Source organism: Natator depressus, chromosome 7, assembly GCF_965152275.1.
Source record: "Natator depressus isolate rNatDep1 chromosome 7, rNatDep2.hap1, whole genome shotgun sequence".
In the NCBI taxonomy this organism is placed as follows: domain Eukaryota; kingdom Metazoa; phylum Chordata; order Testudines; family Cheloniidae; genus Natator; species Natator depressus.
The window spans coordinates 12,576,545-12,603,893 of NC_134240.1; the positions used below are offsets into that span (position 1 = coordinate 12,576,545).

A 27,349-nucleotide genomic window follows, 5' to 3' on the forward strand; every position below is an offset into this window, starting at 1 on the left:
CCCACCAATCAGACTGCCTAATGCAGGCCAGCTGTCCTGACACTGACAATACTCCAGAGTTTTTCCATTTACTCTCCCACCTTCCATTTCAGTGCACGCTGCATATTAAGAACACCATCATGCAAATATGGTAACATCCATGTAACATTAGAATAGGATACAATCTAAGGACTAGATTCAGACTTTTGGAAAAGTCCTGAGGACGGGGATGTGAAAGCTACACCAACTGTGGAGTAGTCCCTGAGTCCCTTGCTAGGGTATGTCTACACTACAAGCGGTATAGTGGCATAGCTGCAGTTCTGCACTTCGTCACTGTAGTGCAGTAGTGTAGACACGTACTACAACAGTGAAGGAGGGGGTTTTCCCATTGCTGTAATAAATGCAATTCCTTTAGAGGCAATAGCTAGGTTGATGGAAGAAGTTTTCCATTGATCTAGCGGTGTCTCCGCTGGGGCTTAGGATAACTTACCTTTTCACACCCCTGAGTGACATAGCTAGGTCAACTTAAGTTTTAGGAGTAGTCTGACTTTCAGTTCCATTCCTGCTTTCTCCTGGGAGCCAAGGGTTTACTCCTGGCCCCTAGCAGCACCAATCCCCCATGCCAGCCAGCAGGGGAGTAGAGTTAAGGCTCTGTAAAATCCCCTCCCGTTGTCTTCCCTTCCCTACCCATCTGAACCATGCAGCGGGTAAGCATGTGTGTCGCCCTATGTGTTTCAGAAAGTTTCTGGACTCAGTAACTGGGTAGTCTGTATAGTGCATTTGACTTCCTCTTAATCCTTTGTGAGGGCAAGTAGTCTGAGTCAGAATCTAATAGTAAATTTAATAAATAGCATAAAATACCTTGTATGTGAATATTCATACATACACACACGTATACAGGATAACAGCACCTGAAAACAAATCAGTCACTGAAAACATTTCACTTCCAACTCTTAGTGGAAGGGGGCGAATGAATAGTGATCCAGTCAAATTATTTATTTAGAGAAGCAGAACTATGAGCAAGTCCTTTTCCTTTCTCTTAAAGATACTCTGTTCATATTTCATGGAAGTCCACCAGATTTCTTCAGCTTAACTGGTTGATATCTGATACAGTACTCTGAGGGCAAAGGCATTAATGCAGAGCAATGTTGGTTGTAGTGGGTAAATCAGAGTAAGTTTTGGAAGACACTTTCATCATTAAAGTGTTAAACAAATAAAATAAAATAAGCCTAAACAAATAGTTACTACTGCTGATGTTCAGAATTAATTTTCATCTTATCAACTATTCAATTCCCCTGAAAGCCTCGAAACAAAAGATTTCCATTAACACCAGCTATTGAAACAAGATGATGACCTGATAAATTGTAATATTATACTACTTAATCTAATATCTCAGACTCTTCCATTAAGATTGTATACACTGTGCTCTGCTGAGATGTCTGTTGTACCATAACACTTGCTCATATACCTCCTCTGAGATCATAATGGCTCTACAAGAAGATAAATGTGATATAATAGTGTCATGCACTCCCATTATGTATGGTTATTTTTCTTCCTCATCCTTTATTTTTAAGTTTTAAAGCTGCTCCGTGATTTAGAAAAATAACTTAAGCATCTAACTGACAATCACAAGCAAGGAAATGCTAAAGCTGAGAATCCATCCTTCATTCAGTACAATATTACATGTAGGTATTAAAGATTTCTTACCTAAGAAGTTGAAACCACTTGGGCAAACTTGCCCAAATTCTGCATTTTTTACCCAAGATAAAATTCCTTATATTTCTGTATATTGCAGCACTATTGAGACGAATGGGAGATCCACTCATAAAAGAGAACAAGAATCTCTTAGTTGGGCTCTGACATACTATTTGAGGCTGGCGGAAGTGTTGATGGGGAACAGGATGCTGGCTTGGCGTTGCTCCTCATTCAGACAAAATTTACTGGGATTAGCCTAAATAAGGAATGAATAAGGACTGCAGTATTTGGCTTAATGTGATGAATCTGAAATTTAACCTACACCCTTAAAATATTTTTCATATGATTTATATGGTTAAATATTTAATTTCCACCTTATTTTGTTGAGTTACTCCCTCATATCTCTTGTAGTGTAAGAAATGATGGAAGCTTGATGGGTTTGACTGATCAGGAAATGCAAGCACTTTAAAAACCTTTATGAAGCTGGAAAAGCTAATCTTTCATTACATAGGGAAGGGGAAAAATCAGAGGAAAGAAGTAAAGACATAAGAGTCTGTTGTCATGAAACCTTCCATTGTTATGAGTGAGTGAATGCAGTTTCAATTAGATCCACATGGTGTCTTGGTGGTTTTCACTTTCCAGTAACAGCACTATCTTTGGATATAAGAGTGGTATCCATATAAGCGGATATTTGTGCTGACTTCTGATGTTAAGGTCTGCTTTGTTTTAAGATTTCAGAACTAGAAACAGCCAGCATTTTCCTCTCAAAATCCTCGGGGAATGTGCTGAGCTTGCTTATAAATATATTTCGTTAGTGGGAGGGGGAGAGAAATGTTGTGAAAGCTACTTTCATATTCCAAGACAATAAATTCAGACTCAAGACTCTGATATAAAAGGCAACAAACAAAACCTGCCGCCACCGGAGCAATGCACCTTGCGGATGAGTCTGCCTTCCTGAGTTACATCAGAAACAACTAATATCTAATGGATCACATGGAATAATAGCTATTTTCTATGGTTTATAGAGGTAATTCATTTCTAATTAAATACCTTTTTCTCCTATAGTCAGTGTCATCTAGTTGCAAGTGCAGGGAACTCTGGCGTGAACACAAGCCCCATGCTGAGAAAATCACTACACAGAATGGAAACCTCATTGCTGTACAGTGGTTACTACCACTGAAGTCAAATGATTTTCATGGCATCGGAATTGTTTCCATACTGTGAGCTGCTATGTATTTTAAATGGAGAGCATATGTATTGCGCTTTGCTATTTTATTGTTTTCATTTACTACCCGATAAAGTACAATGTTTGTCTTGTGATGAACTTACAATGGATAAGATATATGCATATGAGAGGAGAAAGTATGCTATTTTAAACCAAACTTTACACTGAATGAACAATTAAATCTGACTCCAAGCCTGCAAGGAGTTATGCACAGGTAGACCCTTTTCACCACAGGCACCAATTTGGTCCTTTCCTGGGGGGTGCTTGATTCCTGCTCTGCCCCAGGCCTCACCCCAACCCTGCCCCCTCCCCTTTTCACTCCTCGTCCTCTTCCTGCCCCTGCCCTGCCTCTTCCTGCCCTGTTCTTCCCCCTCCCCTGAGTGCACCCTGCCCTTGTTCCTCCCCCACCCACTCCCCCCCAGTGCCTCCTGCATGCCGCTAAACAGCTGATCCGCAGCAGGCAGGAGGTGCTGAGAAGAAGGCAGAGGTGTTGATTGGTGGGGCCCGCTGGCAGGTTGATCAGGGGTCAGCCGGTGAGTGCTGAGCACTCACCATTTTTTCCTGTGGGTGCTCCAGCCCCGGAGCACCCACAGAGTCAGCACTTATGCTTTTTGCTACATTGTGAAGACACTGGAGCACTTCATGTCTGTCTGTCTGCCTAGTGAACATCTTGTGGGGTATGGGTCTTAATGGCTAAAACAAACTCTGGTAGCTTAAACCCTGCTCCTCTGACTCATGCACAACTCCAAGTAAAGCAGCATGTTACTTCAATGTAATATATTTATTTTTAACCATAGAAAGGTTGCATTGTCATAATTCAGTGCAATTAAATGTACTGTGTTTTAAAAAACAGAGAGACTGGGGAGTAGGAGGGGACAATAAGAGAAAATGCCCTTTGTTAGAGAGCTTATTCCTTCACTTTCCCACTTCCCTGGTCCTTCTCGCATGAACAGAGAACAACAATACCCGAAGTCCAAAGGTGCAAACAATTTGATGTTTATTGGGGTGAACTTCCAGCAAGCTTAAATCCAAGTTCCTTTTTCCTTATTTTCGAATCCCAATTTCCTTCCTGTTTGCCCCTAATTTATATAGTCTATACCTTAACCAATCATTCTACTGAAATTTACTTAACCAATCCTAACATATTGTAACATGATTAGCTAACCAATTATATCCCACCATCTTAGTTAGTTTACACCCAGCAAAATTAATTATACAGCAGACAGAAACAATCACAGAACCAGACAGAGACCATGCAAATAAACAATAGTAAAGAGGGAACTATAATGATAAAACAATACAGAAGTGAGGATTTCACAACTACAGCTATAAAGACATAAGGGTTTCCCAGCTGTGTCTATTGATAAGTGAGTTCTTAGCAAACAGAAAACTATCAAACTAAATTTCCTTTTACATCTTCTAGGCTCTTCCCTTTTTCTGGAGGTGATAGATCAGATCACCTTTCTAAGCCCCAGATTGCCTTATTTCAATATGACTGGTTTGGAATGTGATGATGTGACCGTTCGCTTCCCAGCTTATGGCTGCCTCTGCTGCTTGGCCAAAGGCATTAGCCTAAGAACAGGGCCTCAGACTGTCACAGTGAGAGAAGGCCCTTACACAGATTCTTTCTTTTATACTTCTATAATTAGCTAAATGATAAACATAGACCTAAATTCTTAAAGTATAGACCTTTTCAGACAGGCCTGAATATCTATATCCTAACTCCCTTGACATAAATTTATTTTCCGATCATGATAATTTGCATCAATTTCATTTGGGAAAATCTGTTGTTAACCATGTCCGTTGGAAAACAAACAAACTGCAAACTGCTTTTATTGTCTGTGTACTGTTGACATTCCATCATTTCTAGTCATCATGCCCTGTTGATGCTTTGCTTTGTATTATACTTCACGGTTGACCTATGAGATAAAATGCTAGTCGCTGTTGAAAATTTCAATTAACATAAAACTAGTTTCAGCCAGAAATGTTGTCAGCTCACTTCCTCGATGTCATATAATAAGTCAAAAAGTAATAGCAAGGGAGTAATAGAACACATGTATATTTTTAAAGGTGTAATATGCTCTCAGTTATACACACAAAGGTACAATTAAGGCTGCGGTGGTATCACTGCAGGCACAATCTGACCGTCCATTATTTGTAGGCTTGTGAAAAAGCCAATTATGACGAGGTCCCTAACAGGATCTCTGGGGTGCAGCCTGGGACTATGGGACCGCTGTGCCCCCCTTAACTCTCCAGCCTGGGCTGTCTCTAACAGTGCTTTGCTAGTGACAAGCAGCAAACCCCTCCAGGTGCTGTTATCACAGAGCACAACAGCATGTGGAGCCCCACACCCAGCTGGATTGCATGAATGCTCCCAGAGCCACGCATGAATCACACAGAGAAAGGCACTAGCCAAATCCCCCCAGTTTCCAGCCTTGTACCTCAGGAATATACCATCTTGAACTGCTCAGGATGAGCAGTGCAAATTTATTCATTGGTTCACCACTGCATGAATGGAAAGTGGATGTACACTAGCCTTTGCAAACCTGAGCAGTTTTACCAAACTCTTCAGGTAAACTCACGGGTAAAGATAAACAGTAAAATAAGTTTATTGACTACAAAGGATAGATTTTAAGTGATTATAAGTGATAGGCAAAAACTCCGAGTGGTTACCAAAATAAAATAAAATATAAGCACGCAGTTTAAACTCTCAATCTTATTAGGCTGGACCACATCTAGATTAAGCAGTTTTTCTCACCCCACTCGATACTGCAGTTCATAGTACACAGGTTTCACCCTTGAAACCTGGGCTAGTCCCTTCTGTTGGAGTCTTCAGAGCGTCCTTGTTTTCTTTGCAGCATAGGTGGGGACAGGAGAAAGGCTAGGCATGTGGCTGCTGTGTTCTGTTTTATACCCTTAGTACATGTGCTTGGAGATCACAAGTCCAAGCATGTCTGGTGGGTATTGCTGAGTCCCCAGGCAAGGTTGAGCAATTTCTCTGATGTGGCCTTGTGCAGGTGAGTCATTGAATTGTATCTCCCTTGCTGGACAATGTCTGTTGATGGTGGTTTGATACGCGCCCAGACGTTAGTTACTTTCCTTGGTATTGTCTCTGGAGAGTTAGAGTCTTGGCAATTCCGAAACCCACAGCATATTTTAGTGACAACCATAAAACACATTCTCATAACTTCATATTCATTGATGATGTACATATTTAGATGGAACAGTGGGTTTCAGCAGATCATAACCTTTCCCATGATACTTTACTTGTCATGTTTTATATTCAATATCACAATTATATGTAAATGAGGAATATGGGGGTTACAGGGTGCTCTCCTAAGGTATAGAATGTCACACCAGGTTGATAATATTCCTTTTTTAAAAATGTTCTCCAATCACCTGCTCTATTTTTCAAACAGAATTAAAAACTCCATGCTTGTACATTTAAATCTAATGGGCCATATTCTTCTCCAATGAGTTTCACTGCTTTTGACAGAGTTACACCAAAAATGAACTTATCACAATATCTTTAAAACAATGTGATACAACAGATATGCTGTGTATAGTATAATTAATTTACAGATGAGAATTATATTTGTAATCATGTATATATTTGGCATGGAGTAGGTTTTTTTTATAATAAGTTGTGTAAATACAGGTAAAATGTATATTGTGCTTCCATACTATAATTTAAAATATCTCACAGTTACTGTACACTGTGTCTTTATTTGAACTGGCTTCAGGTACCCTAACACAAGTGTTAATCAGCTGAATACAAATCAGCTACAAACATATCTATCAGAAGCTGAAACAGGTGCATGGGTCCCATTTACTCAGTTGTTCAACTGATTTAAATGGGACTGCTTAGTCACTTAAGTTTATGTCCATGCTTAAGTACCTTTCTGAATAAATGTCTCTAATAGCAGCAACAGGGAGAATTTGGCTGCAAAATATTACTATATTTCAGTATAATCTTAATAACTTGGATATCTACCTCAGTGGAGGTACACTTATTTATGCCATTTACCACCTGGCCTACTGTATCATAACTAGTGTTACATGAAATATTCACAGTGAACAATGTATTTCTCAATTTTTACCATTATTCCGGTCTGTGAATAGTCCTAATACAGACCCTGATTTCCATGTGTTTGCTCGTTGTTTGAAATTATTCAGGGAATGTTCTATGTTGACATGTTTAAGTGAATGGATTGGATGTGCATTGTTTACCGTGTGTATAGCTTTTACTAGGTGATGCTTCAAATTCAAGCTGTTGTGACTGGACACAGTAAGTCAAATGTTGTTCTTCTGATTCATGATAGCGCGTGTGTTACTCTTAGAATTAGGTTTCCAGTGTGAATGTCCATGATTGAAAATTTGACATTTGCTTTCAGTGAATGTGTAATACATGGTTAAAATGTTCTGCTTTGTCAAACATTCTGGTGCCCAACCTTGCTGACAAGAATATTCATGGGAAGTAAACATAGAAGTGGGGGAATTTATTTAAAATCAAATTGAATGACTGTTTATTAATTATTCTTAGCGGTATTGACCCAGATCCAATCATAATACACTTAGCATTGTTTGGTCAAGAAGACTGAGAGGCCCAAATCAATACTGACTGGTTTTCTTTATAAAATTATCATCTCAGCAGTGATCATGTGTCAACTGTTGCCAGGAATGTTGCCTACTGCTGCAGTTCTTAGGGACACAAAACCCCATTGACTTAAGAGGAGCGAGCATGTCATCACTGAAAGTGAGCAAGCTGAAAATAAGGGGATGATTTCCCACCGAAGGGGTAACTTAAGTTACTGGGAAAATATTCCAAGCCTTTGTCATTTTAAGACCTGGTCCGAACCCAATTGAAGTCGATATAAAGAACTGCAGTGGGATTTGGATCAGGCCTGTAAAGAGAAAACAGTTATTTTGGCAAAACCAAAGGTTGCGTGCTCTTTTGGCACATGCACTCCTAGTCGCTAATGGAGACTATGGATTGTCAATTTATTGTAAATATGAAAAACCAGTCCATTAGTGACCATTAGAATTCATGGTTTCTGAGTCATTTCTTTAGTTTTCAATCACTACTGGTGTGTAAAAGGTATGAAAGGCCCTAAAAAATAGGGCCCTTGTAGGTTGTAATTTAGCAGTGCAGTGATTCAGCTCATGGATGTCCCAAACAAATTAAATCACAGAGACTGTCAGAGCCAATCATAAGGGCAGAACAGTGACCACAGGAAAATATCAACTACTGTAGGCCGCTTTTTAGCAGATTGGAACCATAGGTTACAATATACTGTGAGCCTTTAATAAGACTTCATTTTAGGATTATGTGCAATGAAGAGATTAAAATGCACAGCAACAAGTCACAACCATATTTGGCATGGAGTGCCAAACTACTCCATGCCAAACATCTCCATTACATAGTCGATGACTATCAACAAGATATTTATAATTTTTTTCCTAGAGACTTGAGATGAGTAGGCAGTCTCAAAGTGAAAAAACTTCAGGAGTGCTATATGACATTATCTGAAATAACTAATGAACACACTAAAAGGCATTGAATTTGCCATGGTAAAATGTATTTATGGACACAGGCCCAAATTTTCAACCCAGTCTAACCTGGCCTCTGTTTTTGTGCCTGTGGTTTGATTAGCACAAAGTTGATTGGCCCAGATATCTAAGGCCAAGATGTGCAAAAATGGGTGGTTAATAGAGTTGCCAACTTTCTAATAGCACAAAGTCAAACACCCATGCCCCGCCCCTTCTCCGAGGTCCCGCCCCTACTTGCTCCATCCCCCCTCCCTCTGTCGCTTGCTCTCCCCCACCCTCACTCACTTTCACAGGGCTGGGGCACGGGGTTGAGGTGCGGGAGAGGGGGGTGAGGACTCCAGCTGGGGGTGCAGGCTCTGGGGTGGGGCCAGGGATGAGGGTCTTGGGGTGCAGGAGGGGGCTGGGGAAGTGGATTGGGATGTTGGGGGGTAGCGGGCTCTGGGAGGGAGTTTGGGTGCAGGAGGGGACTCAGGCTGGGCCAGGGGATTGGGGAGTGGGAGAGGGTTTGGGGCATGGGGTCCCGGTGTCGCTTATCTTGGCTCCTGGGAAGTGGCCGCCAGGTCCCTGTAGTCCCTAGATGCGTGGGTGGCAAGGAAGGCTCCGTGCACTGCCCCTGTTGCTGCTGCCCCTGCAGCTTCCATGGGTTGCGGTTCCCGGCCAATGGAAGCTGTGGAGTTGGCCCTTGGGGCAGGGGCAGTGCGCGGAGCCTCCCTGGCTGCCCATGTGCCTAGGGGCTGCAGGGACCTGATGGACGCTTCCAGGAGCTGCGTGGAGCTAGGGCAGGCAGGGAGCCTGCCTTAACCCCAGGCCCGCTTTGCACCATCGACCGGACTTTTAATGGCCCTGTCAGTGGTGCCGACCAGAGCTGCTAGGGTCCCTTTTTAACTGGGCATTCTGGTCGAAAACCGGATGCCTGGCAACCCTACTGGCTAATGCTAGGCTCCTAAGTCCATATTTAGGCACCTCAGTAGATGGCCAGAGTTTCAAAAGTGTTGGGGCCTTCGTAGCCCCCAGTGAAGTCAATGTAAAGCTATTACTTACATGTAAATGGCTTAAACCATGCCTCTAAAGTGCGAGAGTAAAAAAAAAAAAAAAAAAAAAAAGCAATGTTTGAAAATCAGGTCATTGAATTCTGCTTTGAAAAGTGACCATAGTAAAATGGCACAATTAAAGTCTGCGTGTGCTGTGCAAGGTCAAACTTACCCTTTACATGTGGTTTGACTTTACTGGTAACCCATGTAATAATTAATAAATAGCCATCTCAAAACTCACCACCTTCCATTCCAAATGCAAGGCGCATTTTGTGTTTGCCTTTTTTAACAAACATATAGCAACATTATATATATTTATTTTAAAAATAAACAAAAAACAAACTACTCCAGTGAACATACTTCTTTGAGAGAGAATGAGAGAACAAACAACTCATGATAGACATTAGTCCCCTCAATATACTATTGGAAAGTTCTTGGCTACTATGTGACAAGCATGGTTCAAGAGCCTAGATGGAATAAAATTGAATAGAATAGCTTAAGCTTTTTCTCCAACCTGACTGTTCCTAACATTTCCTGCATGATCTCCCTCTCTCTAAGAGGCCATTATGTACAACTCAAGTATCCTGTTGGAGTTAACAAGTCACACTTGCCACAATGAGTCGTCAAGAATTTACAGAGAGGTAGGATAGCTTTGGGGAGAAGATACCCGATAGGGATTTAGGAGATCTTTGTTCAGTTCCCAGCTCTACTGCAGACTTCCCGTGTGACTCTGGACATGTCTCTTGATCTGTCTGTGCCTCTGTTTGCCATATGTCAAATGGAGATAGTAATACCTCCTTTCTTTCACTCTTTGTCTATGTACATTGTAAGCTCTTTGGGGATTGGCCGCTCTTATATGGGAAACTCTCTCATTGACTTAAAAGAGCTTTGGATCAGACTTAGCTGGGGCTACACCTACATCCATCTGGAAGCTGAAGCTTGTGAGAAATGTGGCAGACATCTTCGTAAGCAGTGTTTTTTGCTGTAAACATGTGGCAGTGGTGTTCTGGGATCTGCATGGGCTATGCCTTTTGGCTGCTGGTAGAGGATAAAATGTTAGTTTTGACTTATAAAGCCCCAAATAGCTTAGGACCTTCATAAGTCAGAGACCTTCTCTCTCTCTCTATGGCACTCTACTTGAGCTAAGATCAACGAGGTGACTTGGGCTGGGATGCCTCTGGCATAAAAGAGAGAAGGTTTCTTAGATAATGCTCTGCAAGCGAGTCCCTTCCTTTTGGAATGCTGTCTCTCCTTGGTCCGAAAGATCCCAGAGTCATTGATTGTCTGGGTATGTTGCAAAGCCTGTCTGTCTGAGGGGGCATAGGTGGAGGGAGGGAAAAGGCCTCTGATTGTGGGATTTGTCTCAAATGGGAATTTGTGGTGAGGGTGAATGTTTTAAGTCATACAGGTCTGGTGAATGGCAATTTAAGGCCAAGATTTTCAAAAGACAATAGTGGTGTCTCAACTTTTTAATGCTGAATCAGAGACAACTTAAATTTTCCATTAAGTTCTGGGCATCCACTCTGTAAAAACCAGTCCCCTTTATGACATCTCAAACTGGCCACTGAGAATCACTAGTCATTTTTGAAAACCTTGGCCTACATAAGGAAATTAAATTACCTCCTCCTTTAAATTAAAGCAAATGTTCTGCTCCTCTATACACATCTTCAGTTATATTTATCCATCTTTTGCATATCTTTCCCAGTATTTGTCTAGCTCCTCAATTGTACTTTAAATGCATAAGTTATGAAAGAGCTGGATAAGGAGTTTGCTAGACTGTTAATCTTCATTTCCAATAAGACTTGGAACACTGGGGAAGTGCCAGATGACTGGAGAAAAGCTCATGTTGTGCCAGTACTTAAAGATAGTAAATGGGATGGCCTGGATAATTACAGGCATGCCAGTCTGACATTAATCCCAAGAAATTAATAGAACAGGTGATATGGGACTCGATTTGTAAAGAATTAAAGTAGGATAATATAATTAATACCAGTCAACATGGGTTTATGGAAAATAACTTTTTGTATGATATTAGAAGTTTGGTTTATAACGGTAATAGTGTTGATTTAGTATATCTAGACTTCTGTAAGATATTTGATTTGGTGCCACATAATATTTTGATTAAAGAAACAGAAAGATATAAAATTAACATGGCATTCATTACCTGTATTAAAAGATGGCTAAACAATAGGTTTCAAAATGTAATTGTAAACAGGAAATCATCGGCAACTGGTGTGCTTCTAATGGGGTTTTGCAGGGATTGGCTCTTGGCCCTATGCTAATTTAACATTTTTATAAATTACCTGAGCAGGGGAAAAATCATCACTGATAGTCTGCAAACAACACAAAAATAGGGGGAGTGGTCACTGACACAGAACAGTCTGGTTTGCTTGGTAAGCTGGGTGCAAGCAAACAATATGTTCTATTATGGCTAGCTCTAAAGGTATAAATCTAGGAACCAAGAAAGTCGGCCATACTTAGATGGGGTACTCTGTCTTAGGAAGCAGTGACTCTGAAAAAGATTTGGAGGTTGCGGGGGGTTAGTCAGCTGAACATAAACTCCCAGTGTGACGCAATGGCCAAGACGGCTAGTGCAATCCTTGTATGCATAAACAGGGTAATCTTGAGTAGGAGTAGAGAGGTTACTTTGGTTATGTATTCGGCACTGGTGTAACCATTGCTAGAATACTGTGTCCTGTTCTGGTGTCCACAATTCAAAAAGGATGTTCATAAATTGGAGAGAGTTCAAAGAAGAGCTATGAGAATGATTAAAGGATTAGAAAGCATGCCTTATGGTGATAGACTTAAGGAGCTAAATCTAGTTATCATAACAGAGAAGGTTAAGGGATGACTTGATTATAGTCCATACATACCTACGTGAAGAACAAATATTTAAAGGTGTGTTCTTCAGTGCAGCAGAAAAAGGTATAACATGATCCAATGGCTGGAAGTTGAAGTTAAACAAATTCAGACTAGAAATAAGGTGTACATTTTTAATAGAGCAGTCAACCATTGAAACAACTTTCCAAGGGTCAGGTTGGATTCTCCATCACTGAAAAGTTTTAAATCAAGACTGGATGTTTTTCCTAAAGATATAAATGAATTAATCTGGGTAAGTTCTACTGCTTGAACTATGGAAAGTCAGACTAGATTAGAGGTGAGCAAACTTTTTGGCCCGCCACATCAGGGTTGCGAAACTGTATGGAGGGCTGGGTAGGGAAGGCTGTGCCTCCCCAAACAGCCTGGCTCCCGCCCTATCTGCCCCCTCTCACTTCCTCCCTCCCCGACTGCCCCTCTCAGAATCCCAGACCCATCCAACCCCCCTGCTCCTTGTCCCCTGACTGCCCCCTTCCAGGACCCTCCCCACCCCTAACCGCCCCCCAGGACTCCACTCCTTATCCGACTCCCCTACCCCCTGACTGCCCTGACACCTATCCACACCCCCGCCGCCTGACATGCCCCCTGGGACTCCCACCCCCTATCCAACACTTCCCCCGTTCCACATCCCCTGACCACCCCCTCCAGAACCCCCGACCCATCCAACTGCCCCCTGCTCCCCAAACACTGACTGCTCCCCTGGAACCTCCTGCCCCTTATCTAACCCCCTTCCCTCCCTCTGCTCCCCGTCCCTTTACCATGCCGCTCAGAGCAGCAGGACTGGCTTATCGGAAAGCCTGAGAGGTGGGCGGGTGCAAGCCGTGCTACGCTCGCGGGGGAGGAGGGACAGCAGGGGATGGGATGGGGGCTAGCCACCCCGGCCGGGAGCTCAAGGGCCGGGCAGGACGGTCCCGCGGGCAGTAGTTTGCCCACCTCTGGACTAGATGACCAGAATGGTCCCTTCTGGCCTTGGAATTTATGAATCTATAATAAGAAAGGGTGGTAATTTTTTATTTAAATATAGAAAACATAATATCTTTATATATTCTAAATTTATTGTGCCAATTTTGTTAAATCTTAAAAAAATGTTGTTTGGGTAATTGTTCTGAAAACTGCTATGATGTAGGCGGAGACAAATGGAGTTTATAGGGCCACCCGGCAAAACAGTTTTCTAAGGGTTAAGTCATGCATTGACTCTACGCTCCAAATCTAGCGAGAAATCAGTGGCCAAAAGAAAAAAAATGTCACTTAAATACTTAATTCCAGGAATGACAGAGAGGATCCTTGGTGCTTATGGAAATATGTTCTCTGCCTCACACACTGGACTATATTTCTGCTTTAGAGGAATATTTTAACCTCCACGAGCATTTGCACAGTGAATTGTTTTCAGAAGACTGGCAGTATCCAAAATAGGCATTGGATATAGTGTCAAGGGAAGGTTATTTTTCCCTAACATTGACATTGGGATGTCTGAAAGCTTTCAGGGGAAATGGTCCCTATGATATTGACAGCTGAAGAAAAAGAGTCCGCATGGAGCTCACCTTCCACCTTTGCCAAATGTTCGTTTTTTTTAAATATTGTAGCTACAGAACACAGTAAAATCCTTTCAGCTGTTGCATTACAATACAGCCAGTGCTTTGATAGCATAAATCTCTCTCTCTCTCTCTCTCTCTCTCTCTCTTTTTCTCTCTCTGAGCTAATGGGAGCTCACAGGTGAACACATGAAATCTCACCTGCTCACTGCATGGAAAAAATGCCAGGTTAATGACCTACACATGCTCAATGGAATTCTTTTTTCCAAAAGGCCCAATCCCCAGTTATGGAGAGTAGTGGTCGGGCAGAAAGTCTAACATTTTATTTTTAGTTACTCAGACTCATTAGAAGGGTTGGCAGTGGGGGAGAGAAGTAGGCCTATGGAGCAACTGCTGTGGAGACTATTTTTGAATAGGGGTCATTATCAGTAGAATTAAGCTCTGTGTCCCCCTGAATCATAGGCTTTAAATATACTTGTTCTGAGCAGCTAGTTTGTGAACCAGTGAGGGGAAAGTCTTGCCCAGTGTAAATATCCAAACGTCTTGACTTACTGAAATGATCCAAACCACTTGGATTGTCTTCAAGACCAGATTTATCCCTCCCGCCACCACCTTTCACACAACAGGGTTCATGCATGAGGCCTTTTTTCCCTCCTCCCCCAGCCTGTTCACCAAACATGACCCACTCCCCCAGTTGTTAGTTCTCAGCTAACCTCGGGTCAGAAATCGTGGAGAGAAGGGGAAAAAGTGATTGGGGCAGGACCAACATTGTATAGTGTGTGGCAGAGGTCAGCTGAGAGGCAGAACAAGTGGCAGTGCAAAGTGCAGGGAATGTGGGACAATTGGACCATTTTGATGGGTGGAGTGGAGCGGAAGGATATTTCAGGCACTTCATGAGGGGAATTGTGGAGGGAATGGAGGCAGAGGAGCTCTTTTGTTAAAGTGAGGAATAGAACAAGAGCTAGGAGACTGGGGGTGGGGGGTGACTGTTTGAGGATGCAAGCCATGGAGAGGGAACATTTGTCCTTAATTCATTCTAAGAGGTTGTTCAAATCTAGTGTGCTCTGCGACTATTCTCCTTAAGCACATGAGATTTGAGGTAAATGGTAGTCGGGGCCCCATAGAGGGGATCCCAACGTTGGTGGGGTCACAAAGAGATACCCAAAAGATATGAGGAGGAGACTATATATGAAAAATGTCTTCTAAAACTAGCCACGGTGTAGGCAGGGTCTGTGTGTGATTTCCCAGCACAGCTGTGCCACTGTATTTGCCATAGCTGAAATTCAGCACCAGTTTTCCTTCGAGCAGAGAATGCTACTGGTTTGTGGCGTGGACAAATGTTGGGTGAAGCAGCATTTTTCATCTCGTCTGTCTGTGGAATGCCTAAGAAAGAGCATCAGTAGCTCATTAAGCTCCTGTGGTATATAGTCCCTGTATCTTTCCACATATTGTATAACTAAATAATCAACTTCCTTCCTTTCTAAAACCCAAAAGCTGCTTTGTGTGTGAGGGTGTGAGAGAGAGTGAGAGAGTTACTCTCCCATCTTGTATCTGGGGCCATGCCCGAAGGCTGTACTTTCTAATTACCAATGACTTTTATGTATAAACCTTTTAATATATAAATTACTGGTAAATTAAATCTGAACCTGGCTAACAAAAAGGTCATCTCTGAAATTAACCGTTACTAGGCTTTGGGAATCCAGTAGTTTCATTAATATTGGCTGTACTGTACAGAACTTACTCAGAAATGGAAACTCAAGCATTTTAAGAGGACACAAAATTGCTGGGCTGATGATGTATTTAGCTGCACAATATAACTTCATTTGGTAGCTATAGAGCAGTAATCTGAGTTTTTTTGGTGGTCACTCTTCGTATTTATGAACTATTTTGATACAGTAATTCCATGTCGTGAAAATTGTTCCCTAGGTTTAGGAGACAAATGGAAATGTAATATTTTCTCTCCTATTTGATTGCCCAATATTTTTACTACATGCTCTTGGAAAGGGTCAGACACAGTACAGGAATCTGACACTGCATGGTTCCTGAATAAAACTGGTTATGTTGAAAGATTTGTTCACTCTAAGTAAAGGACATCTCATTAAACAAACAAATGAGCTGTCCTTAAAGCAATCAGTATTTACTATTAACTGAACAGCATAATAAATAATGAATTGCAGGTAAAGAACTATGGATAATTATCGGAAGTGAATTCAAATTACCTGCTTGAAGCCTCAGGCCGAGAAAAGAGAAAATAGAGGGAGACAGAAAAGAGGATAAGTCATAGAATATATATAATTCCTATACAGAGCATTCATATTGTATTTTGTTGTGAAGAAAAGTAGCTCTAGTGCAGGGGTGGCCAACCTGAGCCTGAGAAGGAGCCAGAATTTACCAACGTACATTGCCAAAGAGCCACAATAATACGTCAGCAGCCCCCCATCAGCTCCCTCTCCCAGCGTCTCCTCCCCACCAGCAGCCCTGATGATCAGCACCTCCCCGTCACTCCCCGCACCTTCCAATCAGCTGTTTTGTGGCGTGCAGGAGGCTCGGGGCTGGGGGGGGGGAGAGGAGTGAGGGCACAGCACGCTCAGGGGAGGGGCCGGGAAGGGGTGGAGTGGGGGCAGGCCTGTGGCAGAGCCCGGGGTTGAGTAGTGAGCACCCCCCGGCACATTGGAAAGTTGGTGACTGTAGCTCCAGCCCCAGAGTCGGTGCCTATACAAGGAGCTGCATATTAACTTCTGAAGAGCCGCATGTGGCTCTGGAGCCACAGGTTGGCAACATCTGCTCTAGTGGATTTAGCCCTTTTTTCTGTTGTAACAAAATGGATTCCTCTTCCCCCAATGGATTACTCAGCCCCTTCAGTGCAGAATCCTGCCTAAAACTCATCACAAGGAAAAAGGGTAGCATGACACCACTTTGACAAAAACACATTTCCAAGGCAAGCACTTTGGGGCTGCTCTAGCTACCAGCTCGGTGAATTGAGCTGTTAATTTTACCAAGTCCTAGATTTTGCAAATCCTTGCTTGGCACATTGCAAACAGCATGAGATTGTTGTACTTTGGCACAAGAATAACCAAAACCGTGCACATAGCTGCCAGTTTTGTGCAGCTATATGTGTGATATATTATGCAAATTATTTAATGCGCTAATCTTCACATTTACAAATAATTTGCATATGACAGATTATGGTGGGGGTCAGACACTGTGCTGCACAATACTTGTGGGTAAGCTGGAGGGTTTCTATGGGTGTTCTGTGACCTGGAAGTTTTCAGGGATTGCTAGCTTAGGTGGATGGGTACTGGAGTGTTCGGGTTGGTGGGTGCTAGAAGGTAGGTGGGGAGGGGCTGATGATATCTAGCGTAGCAGTGGGCCTGAAACATGACAGGGCTGCTTACTGCATGACATCCATGCAAATTGCCTAATACTTGGCAGCCTGGTCTACTTGGCAGCTTTAGTAAGGTGAATCATTTGCCCCCTCGCTGAGCAGACATATGTCCTAACCTCCCTGCTTGACCACTATCTTACTGTTCAGAGCTCAGTGCAGAATTGGGCCTGGCAAAGATGGAGAAGGGCATGTCTGAGAAGACATGCTTTTAAGAGCTAGCCCTGTCACACTGAGATACTTAGCTCTTGATCCTTTCTTAGACTTGACACCTGCTACCGTGCAAGAGTGGCTACAAATAGGCAGCGGAACGGAGTCAAATTCTTCACCCCTAAGGAGCACCTCACCCAGGACTAGGTCATCGCTTTGAAATCTGCCTTAAGCAAGGGGCAAGGCAATTATATTGCCCCAGGAGCAACCCAGGAAGCCTACTGTTACTTGGAGAGTCAAAACCTGCCTCCCCATCTTCCCCCACCTGCTCTGGGGAAGAAGGAACCTGCTCTAGGCCTGCACCCAGCATGTCGGCTCAGGTACGTGAGCCAGCACGCTGGAGAGGTGATGGAGCCAAGGCTGTGCTCATTCCTAAGCTCCTCTGATCCCTCCCCACCCAACCTGTGCAGGGATGTGAGGAAGTGGCATCGTTACGTCTCCTTCCCTGCACCCTTTGGTGTGGGTAGCTCCCCTGAAAAAGTGGCAGGGGACACTCTATGCTCCTTTACTTCCTTGTGTGAGTGTATAAAGATAGTGACAGTCTAGCCTAGTGTACTTCTTCCTATATGTGAAGGTCTGATAAGCCTTGAGAATCAGACACACTCCCAGACTGAAATCAGAATTGAGTTTACAAGGATGGGAAGCAGTTTGGTCATAATAGTTTGATAGAAACCACACACAGCACAACTAAAATAATGTCGCTGTTACTCTGCCTGTTGATGGGTTACACTTATTGCCTCTCAAGTATCTTGCCAGATACTTATCACTTGGTAAATATGCCTGAAAGACGCTGTTGCTTAATTCACAGCTCAGCTGGGTTTTACCTCATACAACAAAACAAAAATGACAATGGGCTCAACACAGCTGCAATTGGCTATTGCCTCAAGAAAATGTAGCACCATCCATCTCAGTGTGTTCACTAGTTCCCAGTGCTGGTGCAGGCAGCATTCTGCATTAGTATTCAAAACAGGAGAAGAGAGAGAAAGAGAGAGCTAGATGAACCAACTAATTATAGTGGTCTGGAGAGAGACAAGTCGTGATAAAAGATCATGTCTGCACTCTAAACCTTGCTGTCTGTCTCTCTATAAAGAGTAGTATGGTGAGCTAATGGGCTAACGGAAACCACCTAAACCTTAGCATCTTCCTTGGATTTAACCTGAAACTCGATTAGATTTGATACAGTTCAGATAAAGGGACACCTCCTTTCCATGTCTCCCTCCCAACATGCTACCTCAGTATGCTTCTGCAACTCTGGCTCCTCTACTTTGGACGTTCTCCCAGATGTCAATGAGTTTGTCATTATGGATACTGGACCTTGAGAGCACTATATGCAAAAGTTGGGGTTTGTTACCAGTAACATACAACTGGCAAGCAACTCTCTGGTTATATGTCTGTGATCATTGTGACAAAGGCATACCGGAGAGCTACCACAGAGTGGTGGAAGGCAGATATATCAGCCCTAGAATGGTAAAGGCCCTCTTCCTCATGAGCTGAAAAGAAGTTACCTCAATTAAGGGCTGTCTGTGACCTTTAAACACCTTCCAGGCCTAAAGACTGGTGCTGTAGGTCCTAATGGAAAGATGGGAATCTCCTCTTTCCACTGATTTAAAGATTCCATTCCTAGCTGCAATGGACAATAAGTGATCAGATTTTACGGCTGTTAACACAAGACTTAATATTGCTCATGCTGTAATCTGTAAGCCCCTGTAATCTGAAGTAAATTTTCACATTTGAGAGAAGAAATAGAGATTTTTGTGGCATGTTGATTTAAAATATGGTGGCTTGTTGAAGCTTCTCAATGGTTTGGATTGTTAAAATAAGTCCCTGGAAAGACCAGTTAGTGGATGTAATATAAACCCTTGTCATATAAATATTTAAAAGTGGCAGTGTTCAAGTCCTGCTGGAATTCTCTGGGACCCTGTTCTGGACCTTTTTTGGGCATCTTGCAACTATTCTGGTACTCGTTTTACAACTATTCTGGTACTCGGGTTTTGGCACTTCTTGAATTCAGCACATCCTCTGAAAAGTGGATCTCTTCTGCGGAAGAGTGAGACTGGAGGATTTTGGCATGAGGCTTATCAGTCAGCCTCTTCCTTTGTCTCTCTCATGCTGCTGATAAACTGGGGAATTCTCAAAGATTATTTGAAATGTGAAACAGCAATTCTGATTTTCAGGGAACTTGTAAATTTTGTTTCCACTTTCATTTTACCAGCATTCAAACTCCCTGACTTTCACTTCCAAATTATTTCCCTCCCTCAGTCAAAATCTCTACTTTCCACCTAGCTTTCAGTCAGAACCTTACAAAGCTGCTGAATTCGCCACAATTCCCACCTTGTTATAAACCAGTGGCTTATGACACCTGCCCACAGGTGTTGCAGGTCAGTCAGCTATGCCCCTTTTCCCTCTTGGGCTCTTTAAGGCTGGCTGGTTGGCTTTCTTCACTATCGTCTCTCTTTGGGTAAGAGAGGAAACAGATTGTCAGCTTCTTCCACATAGGGGAAACCTCTGCAGGGGAAATAGGCTATCTGTCTTTCCTGCCGTTTGGCAGTCAGCTGCTGCTGGTTCCTGAGCTGGCTTTTACCTCATTCTTGGTCATTTCTTGCCTGAAAATTGTCCTGTCTAAGTAATGTTGACATTTGATATCTGGCATATAGTGGTGATTGGTTACCCTATAAATACCACAGATAGAGATACATAGATAGCTAAAAAAACATATCAGCCTGGTGTTGGTTAATATTTAACTGAGGTGCCACAAGCACTACTGACCATCAGAATTTTCTATACACCTGCATTTTCAGAACTGTCTCTTTTTACTCCTCTGTGAATAACAGTTAAATGCTAATTAGAGATGAAAATGTTCTCCTTTTGGCAGACTTCTGACATTTTTGCCTTTTAACATATAACCCTAGGATGGATAATGGTGAGGTGTGTGTAAAGCTGGTATGTAATCGTATTGGGATTATGGAAGAAAAGCAAAGGTTTCATAGGATGGTCCTTAGTAGTGAATCAAATTTGTTTAAATGTCCTGTTTTAAGCATAAATGAAAGATAAAGAACATATGAGATTTATGAATAGGGTCATTGGAGTACAGAATCTCTCTCATTAGATGTGTTACACTGCTTTCCAACTAGCATTATTCTCAATTAGAAAAATTTATGAACTGGAATGATTACAAATATACCCATCCCTGCTCTCAAAATCAAAGCAAAAAGTAATCAAATTTCTGTGGTATAATTAATGTGCTTATATTTTTTCTGTTGCTATAGTTTTATTATAGTACCTTTCAGAAGCAAAGAGGGGAACTGTACAATTTAATACACCTTTAATATGTTTACATTTTTGCTTTAGCTCTGAACCCTTGAGCGTTGCTTTAATTTACTAACCTCATTAAAGCCAAGTTAATATTGTGTGCTAATATGGCTTTCTCCTCTTTACTAGATTTGCAAGTTCACATCCTTACGTCTCAGTTGAACTGAAGGTGGGAGAAAAACATTCTTTCATTCTGTTTGGACTCCCTGTTTACAGAAGAGAGATGGAGATACTATTAAGCACAAAAAGGATCAACATATGTTTGCTTTTCTTTGTATTAAATTGGGCAGAAGGTATTGAAATACCATTATCAGGTGAGTTGTAGCTATTTACTGTAGCTATTTATTACTATTTACTCTGCTTTCTTCCCCCCTGAAAACCACTTTGCTTTCTCCCCCGTTTCAGGTGTTCCGTTATGAATTTTATTCTGCCTTAACATGGCCTTTTGGGAGTATATACATGATACAATTGTAATTTACTTTCTTCAGGCCCATTTAGATGCTGCAGTGAACTTATCTAGATAGCACATCACTGACCTTTGAGATCCTACCCTCTGTTCTGCTCAGAAGTTTCAGTTCCGTCCTTTGCATAAATCTCTCCTTTTGGCTGTTATTCTTTCTGCAATTTGTCTGATATACGTATCCATTTATTTATTTATATGCAGCCTGCTGTTTCATTTTCAAAAGGGAACATATGTGGATCTGTCCGAATAGTTTTATCCCAGGAGAATATTTCCCATCATTTGAATGCCACTTGCAGGAGCACCTACTTTACCCATGTCTGGCCATGGTACACATCAAACGGCATAGCTGGTTCTTCTTCAGTGCATGTGTACAATATGTAATGAAGCTCATAAAAGGCCAATCCCATGGAGCTGACTAAAGGAGCAAGGGTGGAAGATTTAGCCCCCAAACTACATTTCATCATAGGCAAATAAATAAGGGTGATTACACACTACAGTTTTCTTTTGGAAAAAATCTCATCCCATTTAATATTTTTGTTAGATGAATTGTCTCACCAATTATTCATAAAAAAATAACAAACCTGGCGTTTTTTTTCTAGGCATACAGGGCCCGATCCTCAAACATAGTTAGGGGCCTAACTCACATGACCTCAATGGGAGTTAGGCCCCTAAACTCCTTTTGGGGATCTGTGCCTCAGACACTGCAGCCAGAAGGGTCCTATAAGTAGTTTCAAAACATGTTAGGTCTCAGCTATAACTTTAAGGCACTGGCCCACTTTAGGGCACCCCCCGCCAGGCCCCAGAAAGAACTCTGAATGACCCCGTGCCTCCCAGCAATCCCAGCTGCTATGGAAGAGTACACTTACTAGGAGTTTCAACATACACTCCCTTCCATGGCTGGGTAGCTCTACATACCAGTGCAGGGAGGCAGTGCCTCTCCTTCCTTCGGAAGTGGATAGCCCCAGTGGATAGCCAAGAGGAGTCCTTGCACTCAGCTGTGTACAAGACTGCATTTGAAGCCAAGGATGGAACAGGTTCCTTGTGTATTCACCTAAATGTAAGCACCAACTCTGGGAACCATCTGTGTCTTAATTTATTTGAATAGAGCATTTTATATTTTAATAAAAAGGAATTCTGTCTGAATATTTATAAGCTAGTGGGAAAGGGTGGACACAGTAGAGATGCAAGGGATTCAGCATGACATGGTGCAGCAAGATACTACATTTTGTTTGAGCTTTGAGCTTCATGGCCTGTTCGACTTAAAAATGAAACCAGAGAACATGCTAATTTTCTTGTTGTGTGTAAAAATGTGATGATCTGTTATCCCAGCTTACAGTGCAGAGCACATTCTCTGTTGTGTGTCTCTTACTCAACACTTTAATTCCCATAGAAGAAAAGTCAGTGAAACATCATTGATTTGCTGTTTGCATAGTAACGATGCGCACTCATGCCACAGATGAAGGAAAACACTATGTATCCATAATGGATCCAATGATGTACCATGTAGTGTATCTATGTGTAGTTTAAAACACGCCAGTCTATTCATTTACTCTCCTCCTTAAACTTGGTAAATTTGGGAAAACATGAAACATTAATGCTCTCACAAGCAAGGTGTAGGTATTGACTGACTTCTGTGGGAATATTTCTGTTCTGAGTCAGAGCTCATCATTTCTAATGGCAATAAAATGTATAAAATGTAATATTAATGGCTATGTTCAGAAATGTCATTACTGAAATAGATGGCATGCTCTGGGAAGTGTATAATCATCCATATTCCAGTTTATTGAAACCTGCATGTATTTTGCACATATTTGATTTATCTACAGATTCGCCACCTGCTTGATTCATTAGGAGTGAGCAGGGGGAAAGTATTTTCTTTTAGTCACCTGGCTTTAAAAAAATCACTTACAAACTCTCAGAAGAAAAATCAGAGCTCAGTACAATCATGAGCATTAGAAAGTTAGCCTCCACATTTGCTATCTTTAGTTTATGTTGGAAGAGACAGTGCTCTCTATTATGGCTCTATGAGCTGGAGCCATGCAGGGACGTGGAAGCAGGAACACCAGCTATGTTGCAACCTCTTGATGTGTTATGCTTTCAGACAGGAGAACAGGTTATGATGCCTTAGAGGAGAGAACACAGGAATGGCAGAGTAGAATTTTTCTGCTCATGCAGCCCCCATCACTGTTCTACTGGAGTCTGATCCCAAGCCCATTGAGATCAATGGAAAAACACTAACTGACTTGAGTGGACTTTGGATCAGGCTCCAGGTGAAGATCAATGTCTGAGGAGGGAAGGACAAGAGCCATATAATTACTCCATCCCATTATACTCCCTCCATGTCATGGAGTGCTGCAGCCAAGCACTGTCCAACCTCCCGTTCGGTGCTGAGACACTTGGAGCATTGACTTCAGAATACTGACAGTGTTTTCATCATCAGGAGAATATGTATAAATGTATAAATCTGAAATGTTTGCTGGGGTAATGTAATGGGGTCTGGCAACCTTGATCCCTTTAAATAATCTGAACTGTGTTTAGTTTGGTTTGAATAGTACTTGATCTAATCAAATTGTCCTCTGTTCAGTTGCACAGGTTCCAACAATTACAGACCAATCCGTGACCCAAGTTGCATACCCTTTTGATGAAGACTTTACAATTAAATGTGAAGCTAAAGGAAATCCACAACCCACGTAAGTGTTTCTTTAAACTAAAGGAGTAATCAAAAGTTTGTTTTCCTTTTCTACCAGTTAACTGCTGCCTAAACGTTGTTCTTACTTGGCAGGGAAAGGGAGAATTGATGCACACTAACCAGCTTTGAATCTGGGGGATAGGTTAAGCTTTGTGTTCCCCGTTAGGTCACCCAACTTTTGTTGCTTGATCTCTTCCACTCGCTCCATGAATAGGCATTAACATGCCTTTTCCTGTTTGGAAATGTTTCATTTCTCAAGTATGTGCTAAATTTACCCCCAGGTTCACACAAGGCTGACTCTGCAGTATTAAAAGAGATATGAGTTGTGTAATGTCAATCAAAGGGTACCAGCTGTCCACTTACTTTTCACACTGCTTAGCCTTCCCTCCCCCATGAAAATACCAAACTCATTAAACCAAGTGCCAAGTATTCACATTTACATTTAATTTGATATTTTGTATGTGCCTAATATCACAATAGTTATCTCAAAATAAGCACAAGATAATATTTTTCATCAAATATTTTTAATATAAATTTATGGGGTTTGTAATAAAATATTCTGTGAAATTTTACCAGTCAGGTTGTTTGTTCAACATGGATTAAATTATTTATTAACTAGCTGGAGCTCTGTGCATGTGTGATTGTGATTGTACAGTTTTGATATTCATTACTCCACAAAGTGAACAAAGTTTAAAACTTGGTGGTTTTTTTTTTTTAAGGAGACAACTGTCATTTTAATATTAAATAAGACACAGTCATTTTCAAGATGGCTCTGACTGAAGCTCTGCAGCATGTTAACAACTAACTTGCCCTGTTTCATGTTTGGTTACGAACTGAAAGGTCAGCCTAGGTCAGTTGTTGCCAAGGTTTCCTAACATTCTGAATAGGGCAGGTCAGAAAACCGAATGTCCATTCACTGAGACATTCTGACTTTTTATTTCTCATTCTGCATTGGAGTAAAAAGTCAAAATTTCCCACAAAATTTTGATTTGGGACCATCAAAACTTTTTGTTTCAATAATATCAAAACATAGTATAAAATTTATAGAGAGAGATAGATATATCTCTACACATAGTATTATATAAAAGTCTAAATGAAACATTTCATTTTGATGTGTTTAGTTTTCCACTTTATAATTTCAATTAGTTCTTAACACTATTGAAACAAAATGAGAAAGTTGAGAGACAACAATTTCTTCAAAATAAACGTGTTCCTGCAAAATGTTTAGATTTCAATGAAACTGCTTTTTCCAATGAAAAACTGTTCAAATGGAAATTTTTCGACCAACTCGACTTCTGAATGCGCCTGCCCCAGTTTCAAACCGGCTTGGATTGAGTTATGGGTAAATAAGGTAGGTAAAGTTATGCGTTTGTGTCAAAATCACACCCAAATTGAGGTTTGTGTCAAAACCAAAGGCCACTTGAAGCATCTCATGTTTATGTGGCAAACCAAGGGAAATTCAGTGGATTCAACTAAATTTTTCAAATCTACATAAGACAGAACCAGTGAAATTGTTTGTTTGTATGGACCCCTCCCAACGAACAGCACCAAGTTTTCTATAGCTTTGGTTCTAATCCAAATTCTGTAGTTCCTTTCATTGTGGCCAGTATTTTGAGACTGTGACTTTCATTTATTGTCCTTGCCTTCAGCCCTCGATTAATATTTTGTGTCACAGTCAGTGTATCTCAAAGTAGCGTGCTCAATAGGAGAGATGTGCCCCATAGCTAACATTAGCGACATTTCCCTTGGGGCCTGATCCAGCACCGTAAAAGTCAAAGGGAATTTTGCCATTCACTGTAATGAGTCAGGAATGGGTCCTTGATTACCATTATGCTTATACTAGAGCACATTATTTTCCAAGGCCTTATGTTTAATGTTTGTATTACCTTTCAGTTTTAATTGGACTAAAGATGAGAAACCATTCAGTCTACTGTCTGACCCCAGGATAATTGCATCCAGAAATTCAGGAACCTTTGTGATCCAAAATCAGGGGATCATAGCTGATTTTCAAGGGAAATACCGTTGTTATGCTTCAAATGAACTGGGAACTGCCATGTCAGAAGAAATCGAAATAATAGTTCCAAGTAAGTTTCTCAAATGAAATGCTGTGTTTCTTTTTATTGATAAAGTGCATAGTCAGTTGCTTGACCACACTTTGGTTCATTATTTCTTCATGAAATATAATCGAGACCAAATAACCAATGTTAGTCAGTTTTATTAATATGGTACAGGAGAAAGGTTTGATATGATACCAGTCTCCAAAGAACAGTCCCGTGCAGTGATGTTGCATTCACCTTATGCAGAAGGTGTACTCCCCAAGTTACACATTTCAGCTGATATTATTTAAATGATTTTATAAATTTACAGCACTAAAACCCAACTCATCAGTTTGTTCCAGTTCCCTAACCTTTTCTTCTGTTCCTTTGTTATCTTTGTTTTGGATACTAGCATTCCAGGTAATAATCTGTGAAGGTATATCCCTAGCTTGTACTAAGACACAGAACAGATGTATCTTGATTTTGACAAGTTTCCTAGCTGCTTGTGCCAAGTGCTTTGTTCAGCAAATACAAGGTGTTATGGGATACTTAGCATAAGTGAATAGGATTATGGTACAGGCTGGTTTAGGCTATATCACTGTTACAGTATTCGTGGTTAATATTATTGGTGCTTAATGCATTTTGATTGATTGATTGATTGCCAGCATATATTAGTCAAAATTTTAATGAAGGGAGAGAATATTAGATGCTATCTCAGTATAACAGTGAAGGTGGTTGTCATATACGGCGTGCTATATTTATTTATTCTAGTGTGCCATGGTCATAGCAGCCTAAAAAGTGAAACTGAAAGCTATAGTTATTAATTTTCAGAAGTCTCATATTTCCCCTACTGTCCTCCATATCTCTTAGGGAGCCCTAAGAAACCTTCAAGGTTTTTCTCTGTTTAACCACAAGACTTCCTAACCAAGACTTCCTGTGGAGCTAAGTTAGCCACAGTTGTGAGTCAGTTTGACAGGCCCTTGCAATGCAGCATTCTGACATTTTAAAGTGCTGTCATCATGTTGTGCCCAAGCACCACCATGCTGCAACATAATGACATTGTGTCTAACCATCATCCCTCTTGAGATATAATGTCCCAATGTGATGACTTTGTACAGGCCTCAGAACTGATTTCAGAATTTTTAATAGCAGGTCACCTCAAAAAACCACCTGTAATCTGGGAATCCTGATGTGGTAGTCCCGCATATCCCTAACTACTTCGTAATCACTCCAGCCACTTGCTATTGAGTGGTATGAGGCACTTCTGTTCTCCCCACTAACTCACTAAGTTTGTTCCACAGCATTCCCAACTCCTGTTTGCTAGTAATTAATTACCAAATCTGAGTAAATAGCATGGAAGTTCAAGATATT

General features: G+C 41.4%; 1 protein-coding gene across 6 annotated transcripts in view; it reads left to right on the plus strand.

Moving 5' to 3' along the window:
- Positions 1–27,349, plus strand: part of CHL1 (cell adhesion molecule L1 like) — a 190,592-nt gene that overhangs the window by 90,233 nt on the left and 73,010 nt on the right. For all 6 annotated transcript variants that reach the window (XR_012640166.1, XM_074957512.1, XM_074957514.1 and 3 more), the window contains exons 3-5: positions 20,920–21,104; positions 23,838–23,943; positions 25,836–26,026. Coding sequence is in view for 5 of the 6 variants with exons in the window: in XM_074957512.1 (XP_074813613.1) it covers positions 21,014–21,104; positions 23,838–23,943; positions 25,836–26,026 (388 nt within the window). In the remaining variant the exon portion in view is untranslated. The remainder of the gene's footprint in view (positions 1–20,919; positions 21,105–23,837; positions 23,944–25,835; positions 26,027–27,349) is intronic.